Source organism: Scyliorhinus torazame, chromosome 10 (assembly GCF_047496885.1).
Source record: "Scyliorhinus torazame isolate Kashiwa2021f chromosome 10, sScyTor2.1, whole genome shotgun sequence".
Lineage (NCBI taxonomy): Eukaryota > Metazoa > Chordata > Chondrichthyes > Carcharhiniformes > Scyliorhinidae > Scyliorhinus > Scyliorhinus torazame.
Window position 1 is genome coordinate 231,005,998 of NC_092716.1, and position 26,357 is coordinate 231,032,354.

Below are 26,357 nucleotides of genomic sequence, written 5' to 3' on the forward strand. Positions count from 1 at the left end.
TGAGAGGCTGTCTGGGTGTTTTAATAGTTACTCTGGAGTTAGAAGTGATTTTTCAACTCTAACTCTTTCAGAGTAACTATCAGGGTAAAACTGGCAGAACCATCTGAAGTTAGCAATCGAACTGGATGGTTCCTGGCCCTGTTCAATTTTCCAGAGGAAGGTAGCATTTCTGGGAAATTGCCGGGTAGTCCCTGCCCTGGCAACTTTGTGGACGGTTTCCCCAGTGTGCCATGGGGGTGCCCCTTAAAGGCCTGGCTGGGCCAAATAATCTTTGGGACATTTAAACTGTACTCCACAGAATACTGCAGCTAGTGCTGTAAAAGGGGTGTGGCTTGCCTCTATCCGTCCCCCCCCCCCCACCCCCACACACCCTGCCGGTGCCACAAAGAAGCAGCTTCATCTCAGGCACGCTCCCTGTTTCTGGAGACCAGAAATGCGGAGCTCCCACAGCAAAGTAGGAGCGTAGTAGTGATAATCCGACGTAGTAGTGATTGCCGCTCCTCGGAAGAGTCGGCTCATTTTTTCCATGGACAAGAAGGGACGGTGAACACCCAGAACTTGTCTTTGCAACGACTGAAATTTTGAAGATGGAGCTCAAAAGTTTTAAAAATAAATTATAACATCGTTTTATATTACATTTTTTATGATATAATAGTTTTTTTTGTGTTGGGTCTGGGTATCAAGGGATGTGGAACAAAGGCAGGGAGATACAGTTGAGGTACCAATTGTCCAATTGCATGGTTGCACAAGCTGGGCTGTGTATTGCTTTAAGTGACTACCAGGATCACTGTCCCTTTAAGAGCAACAGTGTTTCCATTTCCATTGACGGAAAAGGTGGATTACCACCGCCCATTCTTCTGGAAAACAAGTAAATAAATAATTTCTATCCACTCCTTTCTTAAAAAAAAATAAAACAGCACCCAAGCTCCAGGCTATGCACCTGATACCCTGGAGAAGGAGGGCGCGCCTGCGCGGCCACCAGCGGAGGGTGCGGCTCTTGTCACATCCACGCTGCAAATGGCCAAGACTCAAAACTCCTGAAGCACCAGAAATAGGCAACCCCGGTGCCGCAATCCCCGGCGGGGCTTCTCGCTGGGTGCAACGTGCCACACCTCCCCGTGAGGGCTGAAATTTGAAAGGAACAGATATAAATTGCAGCAATAAAAGCCCCTGAACAGGTGGAAGCGCTGCACGATGGGCTTTGTAGTTCTCTTCTCCTGGTTGCATTAGAGAAATTGGCATCTTGTTATTTCCAGAGAAGTTTAAGTTGTCACACTCGGGGGGGGGGGGGGGGTATTTCTTTTTTACCCCACCGGGAACTTTATTTAATCTTTCCTTTTGAATAAAAGAGAGCGATTCCTCCTGGAATTCCTCTTTATAAATTGCAATCGCGGCTGCTGATTGCTGCGGTGCCTCTGACAGTCTCCCCACAGCAGCGTGTGGGTCGTTGTGGTGTCAATCACCCCGCGTCAAGGCGCTTCCGCTAGCACTTTAGGTTGCTTCAGCCTATCTTACTGTTTCATGGTGTAGAACTGGCGTGTAGCACAATGGTGTATGGATCATAGCCCTTTTCGTTTCATTTCATTTTTATTTTTCTGCAAGAATTTTTTTTTACTTGCCAAAAAAAAAGAAAATTTAAATAAAAACCTTACCAGTTAGTGGATCTGCAAGGGATTTTTTTTAAAAATTGTTTTTTTAAATATATATCTTTAAAAAAAAGGAAAACACCCGGTCAAAATGTCAACGGGGAAAGAAATCGGGGGAGCCCAGCATGCTCAATATGTGGGACCGTATCGACTGGAAAAAACGCTTGGAAAGGGACAGACAGGTTTGCTCAGATTTTAATGACATGTTCACGAGTGAATATCAATAGCTGTTTCACTTATTATTGGTAGCAGGCTAATGGAATATCTTGTAATCCAGCCGCTGTAATGAAGTCTTGCATAGTTTGCATGTTTCTTTGTAACATGTTAAAGACATTTGTTTTTTGCGGGGGGGGAATTGCTGTGATTTGAATATGTGTGTGTAATAGTATATAACAGTTGTCTTCTCTGCTAGAAGTGTTGGTGTACGGTCCGAGTGCATCTGGGGTGCCAGCAGCCTTGAGTGTAGTTTGCAGGAACTGGGAATATCCCTTTCTGTGATTTCTTTTGAACAATGTTGATTAAGTGTAATCAGATTGGGGGTTTTAAAAATAGAATTGTGATGTAACATGTTATTTCAGATCAGATTTGTGTCCTTTTCTCTCCCCCCCCCCCCTTTCTAGGAGCTCAGCGCAATTGTTACTGTTATATTTTCCTTGGCGGGTGGGACGGTGCAGTTTCTTTCTTTCAGGGAAGTGGGAGAATGCTTTAATGTGTTATTTGCTGCTCCCATGTTCTGTTGAAGGAGTTGATGCGCTGTGGCATATCATGCGAGCGCCGAGGTTACCCATCTGTTGTCTGAGAGTATACAATAGGCGTCACCTTACCAGCTGCTGCCCCCCAACGTTTGCAGTTTTGGGGGCATGGTCGGTCCGGTGTCTCTTGTATTTGTAAATCAGACGGCCCACATGTAGTAATACACCTTAATCCTGTTTTTGTGTCTGTGTGTCTTTTAGAACCCAGGCTCTCAGCGTTTTGTATGTAGCCTGTTTAGCAGAGCTTTTGTTAACCCTCTTCAGGCGGCGGTGATCCGCCAAACACTTCTGCGGTTTTATTGACCGTTCATCAGACACCACCATCTGCAAGTGGATAATGATGTGTTCGCGGGGTGCGTGGTGATTTTTCAACACGCCGCGATCACTACTTTAGGGGGCTCCCATTGTATCGATTTCGTGCAGGACAAGTGTACCCGTGCCCTCAGCATTGTAACACAAGCAGCCGCTTTGGAATAAAGTCACCCGGCGGCTGCCCCCCCCCCCCCCCCCCCACCCCCGAAAGGTGTGCGTGTGAGAGAGACAGAGTGGGTGGGGGAGACATGCGAGAGCGGGTTACCAAGGACGCTGGGGTTTTTTTTCAAATAAAGAGGAAAATTCCAGGCTCAATAAATGATACAGACGCGATTGTTTTACCATCTCGCAGTAAGGAACAGCCCTTCAATCTGCCTTGTTTGAGATGGGGGGTTTGTCTGTGGGATCTGTGCAGAGAGGGGTTGAATGAATAATGAAGCGGGTTTTTAAAAACAAATTAAATTTAACCGGAGTCCCGTTAGCAATAACCATAAAGAAAATAAATAGGAGCGCCCGCGGGGGGGGGGGGGGGGGGGAGAGGTGAAGACTTGGATGTCAATGCCTTGTATCCACCTGGGATTGAGACAATGAAGCTGCACTGGTTATATTTAAACCTTTTTTTTTGACCCACGTGTGGTTGCGGATTTGACTGACCGTCTCCCCCCCCTCCTCACTCCACTTCTTTGAGCATGGATTCCATCCCCTTTCAGGAAGTGCCCAACTCCTGTCATCCTAAAATCCAGGCTGTTGGTTTGGAGGTGTCTGTGGGTCATGCGGGCAGTGTATTTCATTCATAAAACATTGCCAAACACGTCTGTGCAGCCTCTGGTCTAACTGTTGGATTTGAAACCTCGATTTATTCATTTTTATTTTAGATTAAAATCCAGCGGACACTTTAAATCGCAGTTCTTTGTTTTCCGCCAGACCCGGGGTCGTGGTGTGTGTGTGTGTGGGGGGGGGGGGGGGGGGATTAACATTTAACATTTGGAGCAACCTCATTTAAAAAAAAAAGAATGTCTTCCCAGATGGGCGATTTTCATTATCCATAGGAAACTGATTATGTCCCCTGTTCCTGTTCCTCTCAAAAGGAGGTTAGACAGGATGATTTTGTAGTGATTGAGATCCGTGGTGTGCATGGTGCGCCCTTCTACGAATCGGTACTTGCATTATAATTAAAATGCTTCGAGTCCGATCCCTCTTTGATCGTGACAGATGGACCTAATCCAAATTATTCCGAATGAAGGACGGCATCATGTGCCTTTAAACCCAAATGTACAGAGGTGCTTCTCTAAAGTATTGTCCCCCCATTCAGACCTCCAATCAAGGCAGCATTTCCTACTGTATTGAGAAGTGGTGAAATGTACAAATGAAATTGGCGCTGTCAATGCACTAATGTTAATTTCTCAGGAAAGATAAGTGACCCACATTACTCGCGCAGTTTTATTACTTTTGGGCCATATCCTTGCTGCAAATATGGCCCAGGGTAATGTTAACTGGCGGAGGGTGGTTTATAAATGGCCAACTGGAGGTAGAGGTTATTTTTGCACAGCAATGATCACGTATGTAACCCCAAGGGCACGCGTTTAAGCACTCCTAACCATAAAGTTGCAGTTTGTTTTATTACACCCTTTGGCTACAGTTGCTTATTGGTGATTCGACTCCCTTTGTAGACTGCAATAGAATGCCTGCAACAAAATGAAGTAATACATTGTAATTAAAAATCCTTTACAGCCTATTGCATGACAGGGAATATTTTATGGCATTTCGCGAACTCCCAGTTGGTACTAACGGCCGGGATCAAGGCGATGGGATGAGGTTGGGAGTACAAGGAGATTAAAATGTCTATTACATTATATCGAATAATGGATTGCGGCTACGGAGACGATCCAAAGTAATTTCTGCAGTTCTTTTGATTTGAAGCTGGAGGAAGATCACTGAAGTCACTTCATTTTATAACCGTGACTAACATTGTAAGCAAGTTGTCATTTTTACCTGTGTACAAGGGTCCTGCACTAAATGAATTTTGGTGTGGTTGTGAGGGAAATTAGATAACACAATGTAAGCCAAGGATTAAACATCAGATGGAAATAAATTGGTCATCTGTAAAGGACCCTGAGGTTGATTGATATGGGAAGAGGAAACTACCACATTAGTCCAGTAAGAGGTCCCCCAGATATTGGTTCAACATTAGGTAGAGTACAAAATGCCTAGTGCACATCTGGATGTGTGACCAGATCAGGGAGCAGTAGCTCGCCAAAAGTTTAATTCTCCAGCGCCCACAGCACCCCTCCTTATCACCTTAAAGAGCAGGAAAAAAGTTCAATTTTCTTATCAGCATTTAGTGTCTTCAAAAATGTTTACATGAAGTACGATATTTTGAACGAATTCTGCTTGGATCCTGTTTTGTGAATTGTAAGGGCTGGCAGCAGATAAACGGGGCATTTTCAATTTGGTAACCCAGTATTTGTGTCAAATCCTTCCAGGGTAGGTATGACAGAGATTACATACTTCTCTGTTTAACAACGTGTGATGTGGTAATTTCAGAAGATTACTCTCTCCTGTACCAATTTGACACTTGAGATTGAAACCGTCAAATTAGGCAGAGGTTTGTACTGTGGGCAGCTGAATTTAGTTGAAAATCACTTCAGGTCCGATCACTGCAGCTAGAAGAGGAAATTTTAAACCCATCAGGCTGGTATAGATTAAAACACAGCTCTCAGAAGTGAAAGGTAAGTGTTCAAGTCCACTGAATTGGCCAATTTGTTCAGAAATTGGCTGAACGTTAGGAGGCGGAGTACAGATAATAGCAGATAGACTAATTGGCAGAATGTGGCTCATGCTGTCCTGCAATGATCTGTGTTGGGGGCCTCAACTCTTCACCACATTTATGAATGGTGCATAATGGAATAGGAAGCCATGTATCCAAGTTTGCTGATGGCACCAAGTTATGTAACATTGTTGCTCAAAGGGCCGAATGACCTACTGCTCCTAGTTTCTATGCAAGCAGTGTAAATGGGAACATAATATAGATTAAGTTAATTGTACAAACTGGAAAATGACTTTCAATATAGACAAGTGTGAGGTTATCTACTTTGGACCTGGAGTCTGTATGTTCTCCCTGTGTCTGCGTGGGTTTCCTCCAGGTGCTCCGGTTACCTCCCCCAAGTCCCGAAAGATGTGCTGTTAGGTAATTTGGACATTCTGAATTCTCCCTCCGTGTACCTGAACAGGCGCCAGAATGTTGCGACAAGGGGCTTTTCACAGTAACTTCATTGCAGTGTTAATGTAAGCCTACTTATGACCATAAAGATTATCATTATTATAAGAGGATAGAACAGAGAGTACTTTTCAAATGGCCAATAGCTAGAAGCTTTGGAGGTTAAAAATAAACAACAACACATGGTGTCCAGGCATATAGATCATTAAACTGTCAGGAGCAGGTTAAACAAAATAATGAAAAAAGCTAATGGAACAGTGGTCCTCCTTCATCTGTAGAAGACTAGAATACAAAAAGGCAGACATCATGCAACAACTATACAAAGCCTTTATTGGACCACGCATGAAATACTATGAACAGTTCTGAGTACCGTACCTTGCGAAGAATGCAATGACCTTGGAGGAAATGCAGTGTAGATTTTACCAGAAGCATACCTAGAACCCAAGAGAAGAGATTGCACAACCTAGGGTTGAGTCACTTGAAATTTAGAAGGCTTGCTCTGATTTGACCAACGTTTTCATGATATTGGGGAACATATCGAGTAAATGGAGATAAATTATTTCTGCTGCTTGGGGAGTCTGGGACTGGGGGCATAGTCTTAATAATTAGTGGCAAACATTGCTGGGGTGAATTTAGGAACCATTTCTACAGATAAGTGGTGGTGCGAGTTTGGAACACTCTTCTGCAAATGCAATGAATGCTAGGTCTATTGTTAATTTTAAATCTTGTTGTTTGTTCAACAAAGGTGTTAAGGGATACAGGACAAACATGGGTATATGCCCCTGGGTTGCAGATGATCTCAGATTGATCTCAGAAATGGCAGGGCAGCCTGGAAGGGCTAAATGATCCACTTCTGTTCCAATGTTGCCAATTGAGCCTAAATATTACCATTGCTTTGCATAAGCAGATTCATCTGTCTGTCAACATGTAGAGAGTTTATTGCAGTGTGGTTTGTAAGGGTGGGGGTATGTGATGCCATTTTCTCGTGTTGCAGGTGCTCTGAGATGAACTATGGAAGGACACTTTTTTTCTCCCTGCTTTCCTCCCATTTGGTCGATTCATCATCCAAGGGGTGAGGGGCCCACCCAATGTTGAAAATGGTGCACAGCTAAAAAAAATGGCTGAGGTAGCTTCCACAGTATCCAATTGTATTTGTAGAAAACTCTTGACAGGTATAATGTCTGCCTGTTGTAAGGAATGTATAATGACGATTGAGGTGCATGACTTTGCTAATGGCATGATATTTGCTGACCAACATATATCCTGCTGATTTGGAGTTAAATCTGGAGCTTTATAGGGTATGGTATGTTTGCCTTAAACTAGGACCTCCTTGCATCTTAAATGTTCTCTGATAATGTAATGCAAAACAAGATGCACTAAGCTAGTTTTGATAAAGAGTCATCCAGACGCAAAACGTTAGCACCTTTCTCTCTCTCCACAGATGCTGTCAGACCTGCTGAGATTGTCCCGTATTCTCTCTTTTTGTTTCAGATTCCAGCACCTGCAGTAATTTGTTTTATACAGTAAGCAAAGTTGTGTCTTGGGTGTGAAGTCCATAATTCTAATGGGATTAGTTTTATTTGAACCTTTTAAAAAAACTTTTATTTTATTTCAAACATACAAAGCGTCAACAAAGTACACAATCCATCAAAACATAATCAACAATTTGTACAGTTTGCCCCCTTTTAATCCCCCCCCCCCCCCCCCCCCCGTGACGAACAGCTCTTCAAATAAGGTCATGAATGGCCTCTACCACACCTCAAAACCCTCTTCTGACCCCTCTCCAGCCGGAGAAAGTTGAACAAATCCCCAGCCAGGCCTCTATCCCCAGCGGCATATCCGACCTCCAATTCAACAGGATCCTTCTCCAGGCAATCAGAGAGACAAGGCAACTACAGTTTTCTTTGAATCTTGAGCGCAATTCGCCCTACCCTCGCTCTGTAGGCTGCTGCTGATGTCTCCATAACATTGGTATAATCAAAATATTGAATCATTCCATCTTTATTGAATCAAACTCACTTCTTGGGAAATAATGGACTATTGGCAATCGTCACTGGGGCGATTTTGTTTGCATTAGCTTGCAACCGTATAAAATTTTTATTCTTTCCTGAAGGGGTAACTTCAGAATGAGGGGTGGCAACAAGAAGAATATAATATTTTTAGAAACAATTCTTGGGCAAAGTCTGTTTGTGTTTCAGAGGCAATCAAGTACCCATTTCAAAATCTGCAGAGGGTATTAAATCCTTCAGGTATTACCTTAATGAAATCAGACTGGTGTAAAGAGTTTTCATTGCAACTTCATGGCTAATGCCGATGTATTAAGGCATCTGTAAAGGGTTCTATCAGTTTATTTTGTGTGGCTCAAACTTTCTATCTGTACACCAGTTTTTCTAAAATAAATTTAGAGTATCCAATTGATCTTTCCAATTAAGGGGCAATTTAGCGTGGCCAATCCACCTACCCTGCACATCTTTGGGATGTGGGGATGAAACTCACGCAAACGCGGGGAGAATGTGGAAACTCCACACGGATAGTGACCCAGAGCCGGGATCGAACCTGGGACCTCAGCGCTGTGAGGCAGCATTGCTAACCACTGGACCACCGTGTTGCCCCATCTGTACACCAGTTTTCTACCCTTACAGGCATTTTTTGTGTGTCTCTCATTCTCCTCCTCTCACTTTATTGGAACTTGGAATGCCACTGACGTGTTCTTGTCACCATGTGGTTTGGAAGCCTGGAGCACATGTTGATTCTCTCAAGATAGTTGAAGGATATATCGAGGCTGCGGTGGGAGGTGCAGGTGGATGCGATAACTGTATACAGATTTTTAAAAAAGAATTGGTGAGGGGTGGCACCAGGGGTTGAGTGGAAGTAGGGTCGCGCCAAAGGATGGAGGCCATGGCACGGCTTTGGGATTGGCCTTGTAGATATTGTAAAGTCCTGGAGATCTGTCAGGAATAAGGCTTGTATGAGGATGGGAGAGTGTGGGGACGCATGGATTATGTTGCCGAATGATAGAGGAGCATGGGTCATTTGGTGAGCTGTGACTTATCAGCATTCTGTATTGAACAATCAGATCTGCTGTAGGGAACGGGCAACTTTTGTCCAATGGCCATTCAGGTAAAAACAGAAATTAACGCTAAGTTTTAACTTAATAAAACTTGTCAGAGGCACAATTGTTAATGCTAAATAATTTTTAATTGCACCAAAATGACCTTGACGCTAAAGTAATCCTCAACCAGTTTAGAGTACGTTATTTTGGAAACATTAATCATATGATGGATGAGGATGTGACTAATCAAGAATGTTGTGAATATGTCTGGGTGCTGAGAATGTTGTTGCTAATTTAGTATGTTACCAAATGGTGTAAACAAAAATCACAAAGCCTTTTTTAAGCTACAGTAAAACAACAATTCCAAGTTCTGTATGGAATTATCAAAATTACAGGGGTACAATCTTTTTTTTTTAACAAACTTGTCGAAATATAATTGGTGAGTAACGGCTCACAATTTCAATGAAAGTGCAATCCCACAAATGGTTACTATTTGATTTGATTTTGATTTGATTTATTGTCACATATACCGAAGTACAGTGAAAAGTATTTTTCTGCGGCCGAGGGAACGTACACAGTACGTACATAGTGGACAAAAAGAACAATCAACAGAGTACATTGACAAATGGTACATTGACAAACAGTGATTGGTTACAATGCGGAACAAGGGGCGAAACAAAGCAAATACAAGAGCAAGAGCAGCATTGGGCGTCGTGAATAGTGTTCTTACAGGGAACAGATCAGTCTGAGGGGGAGTCATTGAGGAGTCTTGTAGCTGTGGGGAAGAAGCTGTTCCTATGTTTGGATGTGCGGGTTTTCAGACTTCTGTACCTTCTGCCTGATGGAAGGGTCTGGAAAAAGGCAATGCCTGGGTGGGAGGGGTCTCTGATAATGCTGTCTGCCTTCCTGAGGCAGCGGGAGGTGTATACAGAATCAATATGAGGGTGGCAAGCTTGTGTGATGCGTTGGGCTGAGTTCACCACACTCTGCAGTTTCTTGCGATCATGGAGTATTCAACTACAGTTAAACACTGCATTTAAACAGCAAAATATCAGTGCCTCTTCAATATAGTTCTTTGCATATGAAAACGCGAGTCACTGCTGAACAAATTTCCTGAGCAAAACTTTTTTCCCTTTGTTTATTGAGCACCTACAGAATTGGTCACTACCAAATGTGTCTTGCTTTGATAGCTTAGAGCCTTTTTTAAAAGAAATTATTACAACTCTTCGAAACGTAACTGGAGAAAATTCCTTAGTAAAGGACCACGATCTAACTTATGAAGGGATCTTCAAGCAGCTGATCATGGTAGGTACGACAGTAAAGTTCTAATTTACTATGTCTTACACTCATCAATGCATCTCGCATCTTAACTAAATGGAGAATATTATCATTCCTCAAAGCTTTATGTTTCAACATCAGCACGAGTACACAATTGCATTCAGTTGCTCCTGTATGAAGTTTTGGCATCAAGAACCATACAAAAGACCCAATGAGAAATCCTGTAATTATAAGTGGCATTCTTTCTCAAAATGACTTTAGAGTACCCAATTCTTTTTTTTTCCATTTAAGGGGCAATTTAGCGTGGCCAATCCACCTACCCTGCACATCTTTGGGTTGTGGCGGTGAGACCCATGCAGCCACGGGGAGAATGTGCAAACTCCACAAGGACAATGACCCGGGACCGGGATCGAACTCGGGTCCTTGGTGCCGTGAGGCAGCAGTGCTAACCACTGTGCCGCCGTGCCACCCTTCAAGCGACATTCTTTTGCCGATACAACAGAATATATATCAAAGAAATCCTAAAATTGTTTGTCACATAGCTTTATCAAAAGTGTTTTTTTTGAGAACCTTATAAGGTTTTGGTTATCTACACAGGTAATTTATTTACTCGTGGTGTGGGGGTGTCACCAGCAGGGCTAACATTTAAGTTTAAGTCTTAAATGCCTTCAAGAAGGTGGTAGTTAGTTGGAACAGTTGGAATCGTGGTGAAGGTATTCCCACATGCTATTAGGTAGGGTGTTTCAGGGTTTTAACTCATAGTGCCGTTCCTTCAAGCTATTTTCAAGTCAGAATTGTGAGTGACTTGGGTAGGGACCTGGGAGTGGCGGCGTCCCCATGCTCCTGCTACCCGTGTCTTTCTAAGTGGTAGAGATCATGGGTTGGGAGTTGCTGTCGAAGGGGCCTTGGCGATTTGCTGCAGTGCATCTTTTGGATGGTGTACAGCAATCATGGTGTGCCGGTGGTGGAGGGAGTGGATATTTAAGATGTGAATGGGGTGCCAGTCAAGTGGGCTGTTTTGTCTTGGACAGTGTTGAACTACTTGAGTATTGTTGGAGCTGCGCTCATCCAAGCAAGTGGAGAGTATTGAATCAGTCTGCTTTGAGTGCTCAGATATCCCACATTTGGAAGTAGTTATTTTCTCCAGATAAGATTTTACACAGGGGCGCTGGAATATCCATTGTGACTACACCGAGCCTACACTGTAAACACCCTTTATCATAACTTGAACAATTTACTGTGCGTGCTATAAAAAGCTGCTGCGCACCATTGCTCATTCTATTCGTTTACGACAACTGGAAGTGAGAAAACATTATTGACTTTTTGTAGGGTTAAATAGTGCTGAAAGATCAGTTAAATTAAGGGGATCATTAACCTTCCCATTCCAGTTTGCCTAAAGGTATCCTGAGCAAGGAAACAAAAACAAAAATGGCAGACTGTGGTTGTTTTAAATTGTTGCGGATAGACAAGTTTGCTTTGAAGAAATTTAATACAGCATCAACATTTTAGCTACATGTTCACTGCCCCCTCGCTGACAGTTCAGTTGCAGGTCTCCATTTGAGAATGGTAGTCTCAGTGCAAAATTCCGGATTTGACATTGCTCCCATCAATATTTATAAAGAATTTTGAACTATTTAGTGTCGGTCAGTGTCATGGGCATTAACACGATGTAACATGGTAGTAAAATACTTTTAAGATGTATTTTTACTGTACTTATTGTATTGACTTGAACTTAGCTAGCTCTTGAGCTGTACATGTTCAGCTACCTAATTGATGGAGTCAGCAGAGCATTGCTCTTTTGTAAATTGCAGATCTTATCTGTAAGCATGTACACATTTTGAATGATTCAGGGCTAAAACATAAGTGTGCAGAAGTAAATTGAGAGCACATACCATCTGCATTTACATGTACTGTGGAAAGTAAAGTCGAGGCTTTCATAAATTTAGAGACAATTTTCTTTTGTGCAGGCTTTTAAGTTACTTGCTGCTAGTGTCGTTAAGATAATTGATATCATATCTGAGCCATCTATATCATAGTCAGGGAAACGGAAACTAGGGATTGTGCTTTTTAGATTATATCTGCGTTTTTGTAAGAGAACAGGACGCAGGCCAAACAATGTTTTGAAAAAAAGGAAAGGTAAAACCATCTTTGGTATATTGTGGGGCTTTTATCCTGTTTTTATGCTGGCGTGGTCTCTTTGTACATATAAGCTAACCCAGGATGATTGACTAATGTTTAATTGATTCCTGGGGAGTTATGGACCAAAAAATTCTATTTCAAGGAGCTGAATATAAAAGATGAATTTGAAAAATGTTATTTTTGGTTTAACTTCCTATCAGCAACTCTGTCCATCACTGGTATAATGGGGGTAATTTTGAGCACGCACTAGCTAGCCGTGCACGGGATCAGAGACACAGAATCCAATTCTCTCTGGCGAGAATGTGATTTCTGATTTTTAAAATCCCCCCCAACCCCCCCCCCCCCCCATTCACCGGCGGAGTAGTGTGAACACATCACGAGAGCTTGGGAGACTCATTTGAATACATTAGCATGTCATTAGCGAGCAATCATTCCGGGACATCCCTCCCTCCCCCCCCCACCCCACTACACTGAATATTCAGCTGGCATGGCGTCACAACGGCGTCATTTGCAACAATTTTGCATAAATGTGAACCTCCGAGGGGGATTTTGGATGTGAGAACTCAGGCAGCCATCACCCTCCAGAGTTGTTGAAAGCTCACGGGGCACCGGAGAGGACACGGGGGACACCAATAAGTTTAACCCAGGGCCGGGGGTGGGTTTTAGCTTTGCAAACTCGGGGGAGGTGGGGGATGGGGGGTGGGGGGGGGCAGGTGTGGCTTGCAGACTTCACCAACCCTTCATGTGGGGGGCGGCCCTGGCTTTCCAGCGGTTGCAAGGCTGGTATTCAGGCATTGTTTCTCGTGCCCTCATTGCTGGGCTTGCGTCTAAATCGCCGCTGAGGGAGGGCCCTTCCATAGTGAGAGCTGGAAAGTGGGTGGGAGGAGGTGAATACAGAGGGTTAGCACTAGGGGTGACTGAGGTTCTTGAATGGGGTTCCATGAGAGGCCAGGCTGTAAGGGCAGAGTGGGGGACTCCGGAATGGGATACATTGCTGCCTCACTGGGGCGAGGGTGACTGCAGTGTGAGCTGACAAACGGAAGCAGCACTATGAGGACAAAGGGGTTAAGAACATAAGAACTAGGAGGAGAATTAGGCAATTCAGCCCCTCGAGCCTGCTCCACCATTCAATATGATCATGTCTGATCATCTCGGCCTCAACTCCATCACCCTTCAATCCATTACTAATTAACATTTTGTCTATTTCCTCCTTCGATTTACTCAACGTCCTGGCAGCCACCGCACTCTAGGGTAGTGAATTCCACAGATTCACAACACCGTCAGAGAAGTTATTTCTCCTCAACTCTGTTTTAAATCTTCTACTCTTTATCTTAAAGCTATGACCTCTCGTTCCAGATTGCCCCACAAGAGGAAGCATCCGTTCTGCACCTACTTTATCCATACCCTTTATCATCTTATTTCCTCAATTAGATCTCCTCTCATTCTTCTGAACTCGAGAGAGTATCAGTCTAAACTGCAGAATCTCTCTTCATAAGACAAACCCCTCGGGCGGGATTCTCTCAGCCCGGGGCCGGGTCGAGCAGCCGTACCAAATAACCCGCGTCCCGCCGACGCCATTCTAACCTGGTCTTACCCGGCGGGACTTCGGCGTGGAAGGGTCTGGGGGCAGCCTGTGGGGGGGGGGGGGGGGGGGGGCGGGGGGTCCCTCCGCTGTGGCCTGGCCCGCGATCGGGGCACATTGATCGGCGGGCCGGCCTCTCGGGCTGGGGGCCTCCTTTGTTCCGCGCCGGCCCCTGTAGCCATACGCCATGTTGCGTCGGGGCCGGCGGGGAGAAGAGCGGCTTGGGTCGCTCCAGTGCTGTGCTGGCCCCCTGTAGGGGCCAGAATTGCTGATCCTGAGGCCATATTGATGCCGTCGGGAAACGCAAAGGCGTTTACGACGGCGTCAACATTTAGCCTCAGGATCAGAGAATCCCGCCCCTCATCTCTGAAATCAATCTAGTGAATCTCCTCTGAATTGCCTCTAAAGCAACTACATCCTTCCTCAAATAAGGAGACCGAAACTGTACACTCCAGGTTCAGTCTCACCAATGCCTTGTACAGTTGCAGCAACACTTCCCTACTTTTAGACTCTATTCCTTTAGCTAAAAATGCCAAATTTCCATTTGCCTTCCTTACTACCTGCTGTACCTGCTTATTAATTTTCTGAGATTCGTGCATGAGGACACCCAGATCCCTCTGCACTGAAGCACTCTGACGTTCCTCTTCATTGAGGCAATAAATTGCCTTTCCATTTTTCTGGCCAATTCAAACCCTCTTGCCAGGGAAGTCTGACTGTCAGGAATTAGTGTCGGGATGCATGGCTGAAGCTGATGGAAGGTTTGTCAACTCTGTAGCCCTTGTGACCTGGGAGAGTGAGTGTGCCCTCTTGGCATGTGTTTGTCGTGCTAATTGCAGGCTTCACTTGATTGAGCTATGCCTCGTCAGCCACAAGAGGCAGTCATTTGTTTTAAGTTTCATTTGTGATTTGTTTTATTTTAAGGCAGGATCCTTTTCAGGGATAGTCCCTTTCATTTGTTCCTTAGTTTGTTTGATTTAGTTTGCTTGGCTATTTGATTTGTACCAAAATAGTTGAAATGCTACCCCACCCTTCCTGGTCTAGTCAATTGTACCAATGAAATCTGCAGAGCTAGACATAAGTGCCACTGATTGGAGCCAAGTTCTTAAGCATTTGGAAGAACTGGCCCCAAACATTGAACTTCAATGCTCATACAAGCGTTAACATTACACAGATGACACTGATGAATGCCCCAAGCAAGATGTTATGGTGATGTCTATCATCACTCAACCCATTCAAGGTCATGATGAGGGGTGTACTTGAGGGCCCCGTGAGGATGCAGACCATGGTCCCATGCATCCATTCAACTACCCTTTCACTTAATGCCAGGGTTGGGGGGTGGGCAGTGGTGGTGCAATGGTCAGGGTAAGGTGCCACTGAGACTCTCGAGGGTCCACGCGCCTCATCCAGGTGGAGTTGAGAGGGACAACTGTGAGGAAGTGGCTATAATGCGAGAGGGGAGGATGTGAGGTTTGGTGGAAATGCACTCAATAAGAGGGAAGTGAATGCATGGATGTCCCAGAGGTGTGGAGGGCTGAGGGGCAGGGCTCTGTCAGGAATCCGCGATGCTCAGTTTGGTGTTCCCTTCCTTTCAGTGTGTGATTCTGGAGAATCATGGAGCCAGGTGAGTTAGCTATTCCACTCATAGCGATCAAGAAGCAGCAGCAGAGACACCGACATGCCGCTGTACATGGCCAGGACCTGCGCCCTGCAGAGGAGGGGGAGGATGGGCCTGTAGTTGTTTTGGGAGCAGCACCACAGATGGTGCTCATAGGACTCATAGGAGACACTACTGGAAAAGGGTCTTCCAACATCGGACATCCTACCTGCAGATGCCGGAGCTTCAGTGCGGGAGAATACTGTGTCTGTGTAGGGGGACGGTTGACCACTATTGTCAGGTCCTGCAAGAGCTGGAACGACATGGAATAGGAGGACACTCACTGCCTGTGGACCTCAAAGTTACTGCCACTCTGAACATTCTATGCAGGTTGCATGTTGCAGAGCTGTGTGGCAGTTACCAGTCAGTCGCTCACAAATGCTTAAGGCAGGTAACTGATGCCCTTTTATGTGAGGGCCCACATGTATATAGGCACAGACATAGAATTTACAGTGCAGAATGAGGCCATGTGGCCCATCGAGTCTGCACCGGCCCTTGGAAAGAGCACCCTACCCAAGCCCACACCTTCACCCTATCCCCATAACCCCACCCAACCTATTTGGACACTAAGGGCAATTTAGCATGGCCAATCCACCTAACCTGCACATCTTTGGACTGTGGGAGGAAACCGGAGCACCCGGAGGAAACCCACGCAAACGTGGGGAGAACGTGCAGTCTCCGCACAGACAGTGACCCAAGCCGGGAATCGAACCTGGGATCCTGGAGCTGTGAAGCAACTGTGCTAACCACTATGCTACCATGCTGCCCGTATATAATCTTGGACCAGCCGAGGCAGGCTGCCAGGGCCATCGGCTTTGCCCACTTAACAGTCATGACCCAGGTGGCGGGTGTGATTGACTGCACCCGCATGGCCTTGCGGTCTCCATGGCAGCATTAGGCACCATTTGTGAACCACAAGGGATACCACGCCCACAATGAACAACTCGTTCATGACCACCTGACGCGCATAATGCAGGTGTGTGTCCCTTTCACGGGGAGCCTCCATGGTCGTTACATTTTGGGGAACTTGCAAATGTTTTTGAGGAAGAGCAGTGTTTGGAGGGATGGCTCCTTGGGGACAGGAGTACCCATTCAGGAGGTAGCTGATGATGCTAATGCAGAGGCCACAAACATCCGCTGAGACTCGCTATACTGAGACTCTTGCATCAATGCTCGCGCTATTTGAGCAGGTGATAGGACTGCTGAAGATGTGGTTCTGGTTCCTGGATCGGTTGGGGAGTGAGTGGGGGGAGGGTGCCCTCCAATACAGCCCTCAGAGGGTTTTTAAGCATAGGACCCCTGTGCTCTCCACAACTTGGCACTGCAGAGAGGAGACCACCTGGACCGGGAGAAGGTTGGGGAGTGACGCACCTCCTCAGAAGACCAGAAGTTGAGGAGGGCAGCGAGGAACAACCCACAGAGAAGGAGGAAGGACCTCGTGGACCAAAGAGCTAGGGACACCATCACACCCTCTCGGTTTGGGGACGACCAGGACTAAGGAGTGAAGAGGTCTCCCACCGTGGGGTGTGACCTCTCATTGGTGCCAGTGGTAGGTTCCCATGATGGTGCCCATGTTCGTGGGTAAGGCACTAAAGCCCATTCGGCTGAACCCTGCAGGAGAAGAATGATGACTTGCATTCAGATATGTCTGACTCCTGCCTGACAAGAGAGTTGGATGCACCAATGAACAGGCTTATCATGGGGTTCAGAGATGCTGAATGACTTCTCATATGATGCAGCCCCCCCCCGAGGTCAGGGGTCTTGGTGTTTTCGTCTGAATAACCTCTGAGTTGGGCAGCCACTCTAAACGTTGTCAGCCCAAGGCTGCTTCAACACCGGAGAATGGTGTCAGAAACGAGAGGCTGGAGCCTTGATGCTGGGGTGAGGGAGGGTGGGGGGGTTAGAATGGTGGAGGAGGTGGTGAGGCCCGTGAAAGCAGCAGCGTTGCATTCTCACACTGCACATAGATGAAGCGCCAAGTGTGCATGGGACTTTGCTGAGTATGGCGCCATGAAATGACAGGGTGCAGGATCTGCCGATGAGCAAAGTGATGTTTAATACAAGAGTTTTGGGGCGACTGGACCCAGGGGCACATCATCAGTCAGTGGCTCAGCAGAATCCTGGGCCCCGGCATCCCTCCGAGTGTCAGCTGTCGGGTGTGACAGTTTTACAGTGGCGGTGCCCAAGAACTCTCCCTCGGAGCTGCTCGTGTCCGTGGTTTCCAGGGGGGCTCAAAGATGGTCCGGGCTAGTCGACAGGCTGCTCTGCAAGGCTGCAAGGAAGGGGAGGCGGCACTGGTGCATCATGGGGTATAAATAATGGGGCAAAGTTTACTCTTGCGAGCTTTGAAGAATGACTGTGTGTCCTGAGGGCTTTCACTTTTATCTGCTGTCCCCCGCTTCCCTCTCTGAGCGATCACCTTGGAGGTGCGAGGGGTGCAATGAGAGACTGGAGGTGGCAGGCTTACCCTGGCTGTGCGAAGAAGGTCATTCATCTTTTTTGCAGCACTGCTGCCCCATCCTACGGTGAGCTGGCACTGACTAGTTTTTTTAATGTGGTCAGGCTCTGCCTGATGCGGATAACTAAGGAGGTCAGGGTCACACTGAATTGTCGATCTTTTGTAACACGTAAGGCTTGCTGCGCGTTTCCCTGAGAACCTGTCAGAATGAGACCTTTTTCTCTTGTAAGGTGAGAAACGATTCGCCAGCTCACTAATCTGGAGAAGATACTTGTTTTCACTGGGCTGCTCTTCATATAATAGTCCTGTGATTTGGGCCAAAAGTATTTAGCGTATTTATTTTCCAGGGTTTTCAATGTGGACTCTTTTGAGTCTCTTTGACCATTGAAGGAAAAGTACAGATTTGTTTATTGCTCAGTTCACCAGAAAACCACTGCAATAAAGAACAGTAACAGAAAGTAGTGTCCAATATTTTTTTAAACAAATTTATTTGTGCCGTCAGTAAAAGGCACAGTGTAAGCAAGTGACCAATAAAGGAAAAGAAACGTTTCTCCTTGCACGCAGGCACTTATCTACACCTCTGCCTTCATCGAATAGGGAAAGTTTTTTTCCCCCCATGAAATCGTGAAAAATAAACTTCCAAATTCTTTCAGTACAACCTTTTCACTTCTACATCCCAGCAAAAACATTAATGCGCTGTCACTAGTGGCACAGGTAACAAATTTCAGTCAATAGAGCGATTTCCTCTAACAGTTCAGACAATGTGTAATATTAAGGTTTGTGTTGGTCTAAAGGTTCCATTGTATTGGCTCATGTCTCATTTCTAACTTCAGACTCAATTCTATGAGCTCATCAAGTTTCAGATTTTCACATTTTGGGGACTGTATTCAAATGGACCCTCAAATTTTTTTCATTTATTCTTAGGATGTGGGCGTCGCTGGTTAGGCCAGCATTTATTGCTCATCCCTTACTGCTCTTGAGAATGTGGTGGTGAGCTGCCTTCTTTAACCGCTGCTGTCCATATGGTACACTCACAATGCTGTCAGGGTTGGAGTTCCAGGATTTTGACCCAGTGACAGCGAAGGAACAATATATTTCCAAGTCAGGATGGTAAGTGGCTTCGAGGGGAAGTTCCAGGTGGCGATGTTCCACTCTGCTGCCCTTGTTCTAGCTGGTAATGATCGTTGGGTTTGGAATATGCTGTCTCAGGAACCTTGGTGAGTTCCCGCAGTGCATCTTGTAGATGGTACACACTGCTGCTACTGTGTGTCAGTACTAGAGGAAGTATATGTTTGTGGAGGGAGTGCCAGTCAAGTGGGCTGCTTTGTCTAGATGGCGTCGAGCCTCTTGAGTGTTGTTGGAGCTGCACTCATTGAAGCAAGCGCAAAATATTCTATCACATTTCTGACTTGTGCCTTGTAGATGGTGGACAGGATTGAGGAAGTCAGGAGGTGAACTACTCGCTGTCTCAGGATTCCGAGCTTCCGACTTACTTTTGTGGCCACAATTTAATATGGCTAGTCCAGTTCAGTGTCTGATCAATGGTAATCCCCAGGATGTTGATAAGAGGGGATTCAGCGATGGTAATGCCATTGAATGTCCAGGGGTGAAATTCAACGTGGGCAAGTGCGAGGTCTTGCACTTTGGAAAAAAGAATAGAGGTATGGACTATTTTCTAAATGGTGACAAAATTCATAATGCTGAAGTGCAAAGGGACTTGGGAGTCCTAGTCCAGGATTCTCTAAAGGTAAACTTGCAGGTTGAGTCCGTAATTAAGAAAGCAAATGCAATGTTGTCATTTATCTCAAGAGGCTTGGAATATAAAAGCAGGGATGTACTTCTGAAGCTTTATAAAGCAATAGTTAGGCCCCATTTAGAATACTGTGAGCAATTTTGGGCCCCACACCTCAGGAAGGACATACTGGCACTGGAGCGGGTCCAGCGGAGATTCACACGGATGATCCCAGAAATGGTATGCCTAACATACGATGAACATCTGAGGATCCTGGGATTATATTCATTGGAGTTTAGGAGGTTGAGGGGAGATCTAATAGAAACTTACAAGATAATGAATGTCTTAGATAGGGTGGACGTAGGGAAGTTGTTTCGATTAGCAGGGGAGACTAGGCCCCGGGGGCACAGCCTTAGAATAAAAGGGAGTCACTTTAGAACAGCGATGAGGAGAAATTTCTTCAGCCAGAGAGTGGTGGGTCTGTGGAATTCATTGCCACAGAGGGCGGTGGAGGCTGGGACGTTGAGTGTCTTTAAGACAGAAGTTGATAAATTCTTGATTTCTCGAGGAATTAAGGGCTATGGAGAGAGAGCGGGTAAATGGAGTTGAAATCAGCCATGATTGAATGGTGGAGTGGACTCGATGGGCCGAATGGCCTTACTTCTGCTCCTATGTCTTATGGTCTTATGGTGATGGTTAGATTCTCTTTTGTTGGAGATGGCAATGCCTGGCCCTTGTGTGGCACAAACATTACCGCTACTTGTCTGCCCAAGCCCAGATCTTGCTGTATTTGGACGTGGATGGCTTCTGATGTAAATACTAGAAAGTGCAACAGTTATCAATTGATGTTGGTCAATTATTATAAAATCCAAAAATTGACTAAAGCTAGATGGAGAATTTATATTGAGTTTATTTTTGTTTCACAATAAAACTCCTTGTCACAGGTACTATAGTTTGAATTATTGACATATTTAGACTGATAATCGTTCAATCTCATAGAACTAAATTGGTCATATGCATTCAGTATGGAGATGATGAATATGCCATTAATAAATGTAAAAATGTACCAGAGTTTATTGACTGTGACATTGGGTTGATTTGATGTGGTTTATATGGACTATTGGTTTTATGGTTCAGATTAGGCTGATGAATACAACTATGGTTGCAAGATTATTACTATAATATTGTTGCTTTCTGTCAACTCACTTTGAATTTGGTCAACTCTTTGGGGTGGTGAAGATGGCACTATTGTAGGAAATTATTATTTTCTTTTGTAGTTTTGTTAAAGTGGTCAAGCGCTGCAGGTTAAAGTGTTATTAGTCATTAAGGAGGTCAGGTTCACCCTGAATTGGCGACCTTGTGCACTGCCATAATTTTGCAAGGGTACAAATGCACCGACTCTACATAAATTCTAGTTGACCTGATTACAATCACACCAAACAAACCTTGGCCCATGAGAAAAGGCTTCTTTGTTGCACGTTCCCATTCATCTCCATACTCCCAATGTGCACATCATAGAACATAGAACAATACAGCACAGAACAGGCCCTTCGGCCCTCGATGTTGTGCCGAGCATTATCCGAAACCAAGATCAAGCTATCCCACTCCCTGTCATTCTGGTGTGCTCCATGTGCCTATCCAATAACCACTTGAAAGTTTCTAAAGTGTCCGACTCCACTATCATAGCAGGTAGTCAATTCCACACCCTAACCATTCTCTGAGTAAAGAACCTACCTCGGACATCCCTCCTATTTTCCGGGAGTGGGAGAGAGAGAGGGAGCCGGAGCGCATCCCTCTCTCTCTCCGACTCCCGGAAAATAGGAGGGATGTCCGAGGTAGGTTCTTTACTCAGAGAGTGGTTAGGGTGTGGAATGGACTGCCTGCTATGATAGTGCTTGAAGATATCTCGTATTAAAGATGTTGCTGTATATTGGAAACTTAAAGCCAGCTTGAGAACTAAACATTTGCCTTCGTGTTGGTAGTTCCCCGAACCATTCTTTTGAAAAAAATATTTATTTGTTCCTTTTAAACCAAGCCTTCAAAATTATTCAATTTATATTTCGGCCCCGAAAGGTAAACCCCAATCTGGATCGTTGAGTAGGCTGAATCGCGGCACATTATTTCATATCAGGGTACAGTTGGCACAAAGTGTTATTGCTGGTCTGTATTCTGCTGGCCTGTTTTAACAGTGATTTGACATATTTGCTCTTTACTCCTACAACAGGTGAAAGTGAATTCTTGTGCTGACAAGTTTGCCAATGAGTCAAGTCACCACTTTCAAATTCAGAAACTTATTCCTAATTTACATGCAAATTATTTTGCATTCTGTTCCTGAATGTGGCAAATGTTCTGTGAAAGGTAATGGTGGGCGTCACGATAAGTATGATTGTGAAAGCTGTTCGAAAGTCGAGCCATTTATATTTTGCGTTCTACCCATTTACATGAATATTCAAAATTTAAATGGTTAGAGGTTCTCTTTTTTAAAAAACCTGTCTGACTTCTATTTTAGAATTATCAGGAATCATCTGAAAACAAATTCAAATCTTTTGGCTTCCAAAATTTTGAATATATTTCTTGCAGTATTCAACTACGATTTTAATGGAATGTTTCTTCAGTTTCAGTCAGTGTTCACTGCCTTGTAACTGAACTTGTGCATTTCTTTTACAATAGTTGGATCATTCTTAGGTGATACCCGTGTGTCCTTCAAACATCAAGACTGCTGTTAATTTAGAAAGCCTACTTCAAATTCGAATACAATTGAATTGAAGTCCAGCAGCCACGTTTGGTTTGAATGGTATGTTTGAATTGGATTTGCTTTGGTTGGCATACCCTTGCTGTCAAATAGCCTATCATCAAGCCCTCTCAAAGGTCCAGAGAGGCCTAGGCCACTCCCACTCATAATTTTAAAAAAATGAAGATACGTGAACACAAAATAGCACAGAACAGGCCCTTTGGCCCTCGATGTTGTGCCGAGCATTGTCTGAAACCAAGATAAAGCTATCCCACTCCCTGTCATTCTGGTGTGCTCCATGTGCCTATCCAATAACCGCTTGAAAGTTCCTAGGGCACCAAAAAAAAGTAACACATCGGTAGGTGGATTGACCATACTAAATTGCCCCTTCGTGTCCTGGGATGTGCAGATTAGGTTACGGGGGTAGGACAGGGTGGGCAGGTGAGTGGACCTAGGTAGAGTGTTTGGAGGATCAGTGCAGACGCGATGGGCCGAATTGCCTCCTTCTGCACTGTAGGGATTCTATAATAATTTGGATTCTTTTAAAACAAATGCTGTCCTAGCCTTTTTCTGTGCAAATGCACTAATTATTGATGAAGAATCTAGCTTTTGTGCAATGTCAAGTTTTAGAAAAAAATAAATTTAGAGTAACCAATTAATTTCTTTCCAATTGAGGGGCAGTTTTGCGTGGCCAATCCGCCTACCCTGCACATATCTTTGGGCTATGGGGGAGAAACCCACGCAAACACGGGGAGAATGTGCAAACTCCACACGGACAGTGACCCAGAGCCGGGATCAAACATGAGACCTTGGCGCCGTGAGGCAGCAGTGCTAACCATTGCACCACTGTGCTGCCCCGTGCAATGTCAAGTTGATTATTAAGCATCGAGAACTATCACCATTCCAACCCTCTTGGCCCATATTTGAATGGTGATAGTTCTTTACCTGCTTCAACACAGTGACTGTGCGATCACGAGAAGCCACTGGTGCAGGGAAACTGACAAAGCTACCCATTGCAATTGTGATGTTAAGATACACCCCAGAGAGTCCAAGTTTGCGTCTTTCTTGGCTTGCAATCCAGAGAAGAGTGTTTTAATTCTTTGGACTTTATGTTGAAAAACTATCCATTAGATAGAGTTACTGTGTACAAATAGTACGACAACTTCAACCGTGTTCTAGCTCTGCTGCCTTAACGTATACACATACTTACATCTTCCTTCATGCACCAGTAGGATAGGCTGCACAGTCGCTGCCTGATGTGCAACACGGAACAGCGAAACTTACTTCTTTTCCTCTAACATTTCCGTATGTGCATAAAAAGAAGTTGTGAAACTTATCAAATGCCAAATAATTAACAGGTGTCTAAATTTGAGGCTCCCTTTGAACTTGAGGCCCAGGCCAGATGGCCCTCCTGGCTCCGCCACCCCCACACTCTGATTGTCTTTGCCTATCATTCATAGCAAAGGCTGACATATGGATAATGGCCAGTTGGGTGAGGTACTCAAAGGTGCCAACATAACCAGGGTCCAGCAAGGATCTGGAGCGACTGGGAGAGGAGCAAAAATTGCATCAGCAAAGATCCATCCAGGATAATTACAGTCCCAAAATCCAACATGTCCCGTTTAAGCCATTATGGCCTGACATGGGTCGAGGACAAATTTTAAAATGAGATGAAAGGGAAATGGCAAGCAAAATAAGCACTACTTCAAAGGGTGTAAAGGGTAATTAAAGGATTAAAGCATGCTATGGATAAAGGCATATTACTGCCCACATGAGTGACAGGACAGTTTGAGGAGAGTTGGAAAGCATAAGGAATCCAAATTGGTTTGAAACACAAGACAAATTCTGAATGACGGCTTTCTCCAAATATTGGCAAGGAAAGACCTGAGCAATATGATCACTGGAAACATAGATATTCCAAATATAATCAATTTCTTCAATATTAATGAGTTAGAAGTCCTAGAAAGGCTAAATGAGCTTCAGGCAAATATCTCAGTGACAGACACTTTTCCAAGATTCCTAAATGACACTGGTGTAGATTTGTGAGGCACAGATGATCATTATGGGGGAATCCGTGAGCACAAGGGAGGTACCAGTCGATTGGAAATAGGCTGATGTACCCATGTGTTTTTAAAAAGTGTCAAACTGGACAGAGGCAACAACCAACCCATTAGATGCTTTGCCTGTAGAATAATAGAATCGATCAACTTTGATCATCCCACACACCACTAACCTAGTTAATAGCAATCGGCATTGATTGAAAGAAGAAAAATGTTTTCTAACCAATTTTTAAATTTCAGAATGGGTCCTGGGATCTGTCTGTGGTGGATACTGGATGATTTGGCATAGTCGGTGTAAGGACAAAGAGTGATGGGCTGGAGGTATCATGGGTTGGCAATAAGTTGACACAGGGGGCACGATTCTCCGAAATGGAGACAGAGTGTTCGCGCTGTCGTGAATGCTGTCGCGTTTCACAATGGTGCGAAACGGGCGCGGGCACTATCGATTCTGGCCCCCACAGGGGGCCAGCACGGTGCTGGAGTGGTTCACGCCGCTCCAGTCCCCCATCCCGGGGCCAAATGGGCACCGTGCCAACCCACGAATCCGCAGGGGAGTTCCTCAGCACGCCAGCCCCAACGCAACATGGCAGGATTCAGGGGCCAGCCGCGTAATAAAATAGGGCCGGGGCTAGAGAGGCCGGCCCGCCGATCGGTGGGCCCCGATCGCGGGCCAGACCCCATCGGAGGCCCCCCGGTGAAGGAGCACTTTTCCCTGCCCCACTGGCTGCCCCATGACCCTACGCGCAGAGTTCCCGCCGGCTGCGAGCAGGTGTGAATGGCGCCGGCGGGACTCTGCCGTTCCCGCGCGGCCGCTCGGCCCATCGAGGCCGGAGAATCGGCGGCCCGGCCGGGGACAGCGGCCCGCGACCGGCGCCACGCCAAAAGGCGCCGGCGCAAATGCTGCCGATTCTCCGCACCTCGGAGAATCGCCTGCCGGCGTCGCGGGAAAAAATGGCACGAACGGCGATTCTCCCAAATGGCGCGGCATGGGAGAATCATGCCCAGGGGGCTATCAAGACCATTGGGGTGTGTAGAGGGATATAGTTGGCATGGAGGATATGAGGAACTGCTGGTCATTGGCTGGGATGGAGGGTATGAGGGGCCATGGGAGTGGGTAGTAGGGATGAAGTGGTTTGGGTTGGCATGGACTGCCATGGGGAGTGGGGGATTATGAGGGTATTTTTTCTTTCATTGCTTTTTTAAAGAAAAGCTTTGACACTGTGCTGGAGCACAGAGGCAGACCTTCCACCCAACCTTCCTCCGGACTCCTCCCTGCGGTGATGGGCCTGACTTCTAGAGAACCCTGCCATCCTGGAATGAAAATCCTAACTTCAGGGACATTTTTTCCTGGTTGGGTTTGTAGACCCGACCTGGGAGCGAAAATCGAGGCTAAAATGCCAACATGTGAAAGGAACATGTCATGAATGATATTCAAATGAGCAAGGATAAAGCTGTAAGAGGCTTGGGCTTAATACATATTTAATGTGGTTCAGTTGCTTGCCCTCTTGCCTCTGAGAAACCAGGCTGTGGGTTTCAGTTCCACTCCAAGATTGAGCACAAAGTTCAAGGACGACACTCCAGTGCTGAGTGGGTCTGATTCACTGTCAAAGGTGCTGGATTTTTACAAGTTGCTATAAAATTAGCTGTAAAAAGTGTTGGGATGTTGTGTATGTGATGATATGCATAAAGCAAGTTTGTACATAATATTATGCATGACCGCCGACCACTAGGTGGCAGTGTAAGC

The 26,357-nt window shown here is 45.4% G+C and overlaps 1 protein-coding gene across 8 annotated transcripts in view; it reads left to right on the top strand.

The window, feature by feature from the left end:
- Positions 1–1,394: 1,394 nt before the first annotated feature.
- LOC140384654 (serine/threonine-protein kinase BRSK2-like) overlaps positions 1,395–26,357 on the top strand; it is a 1,379,643-nt gene continuing 1,354,680 nt past the window's right edge. For 2 of the 8 annotated variants that reach the window (XM_072466563.1, XM_072466565.1), the window contains exon 1: positions 1,402–1,828. In XM_072466563.1, the coding sequence (XP_072322664.1) occupies positions 1,738–1,828 (91 nt within the window). In that variant the 5' untranslated portion in view covers positions 1,402–1,737. Of the gene's footprint in view, positions 1,829–26,357 lie in introns of all 8 variants that reach the window. The other 6 variants (XM_072466558.1, XM_072466560.1, XM_072466561.1 and 3 more) reach the window with 6 other exon arrangements.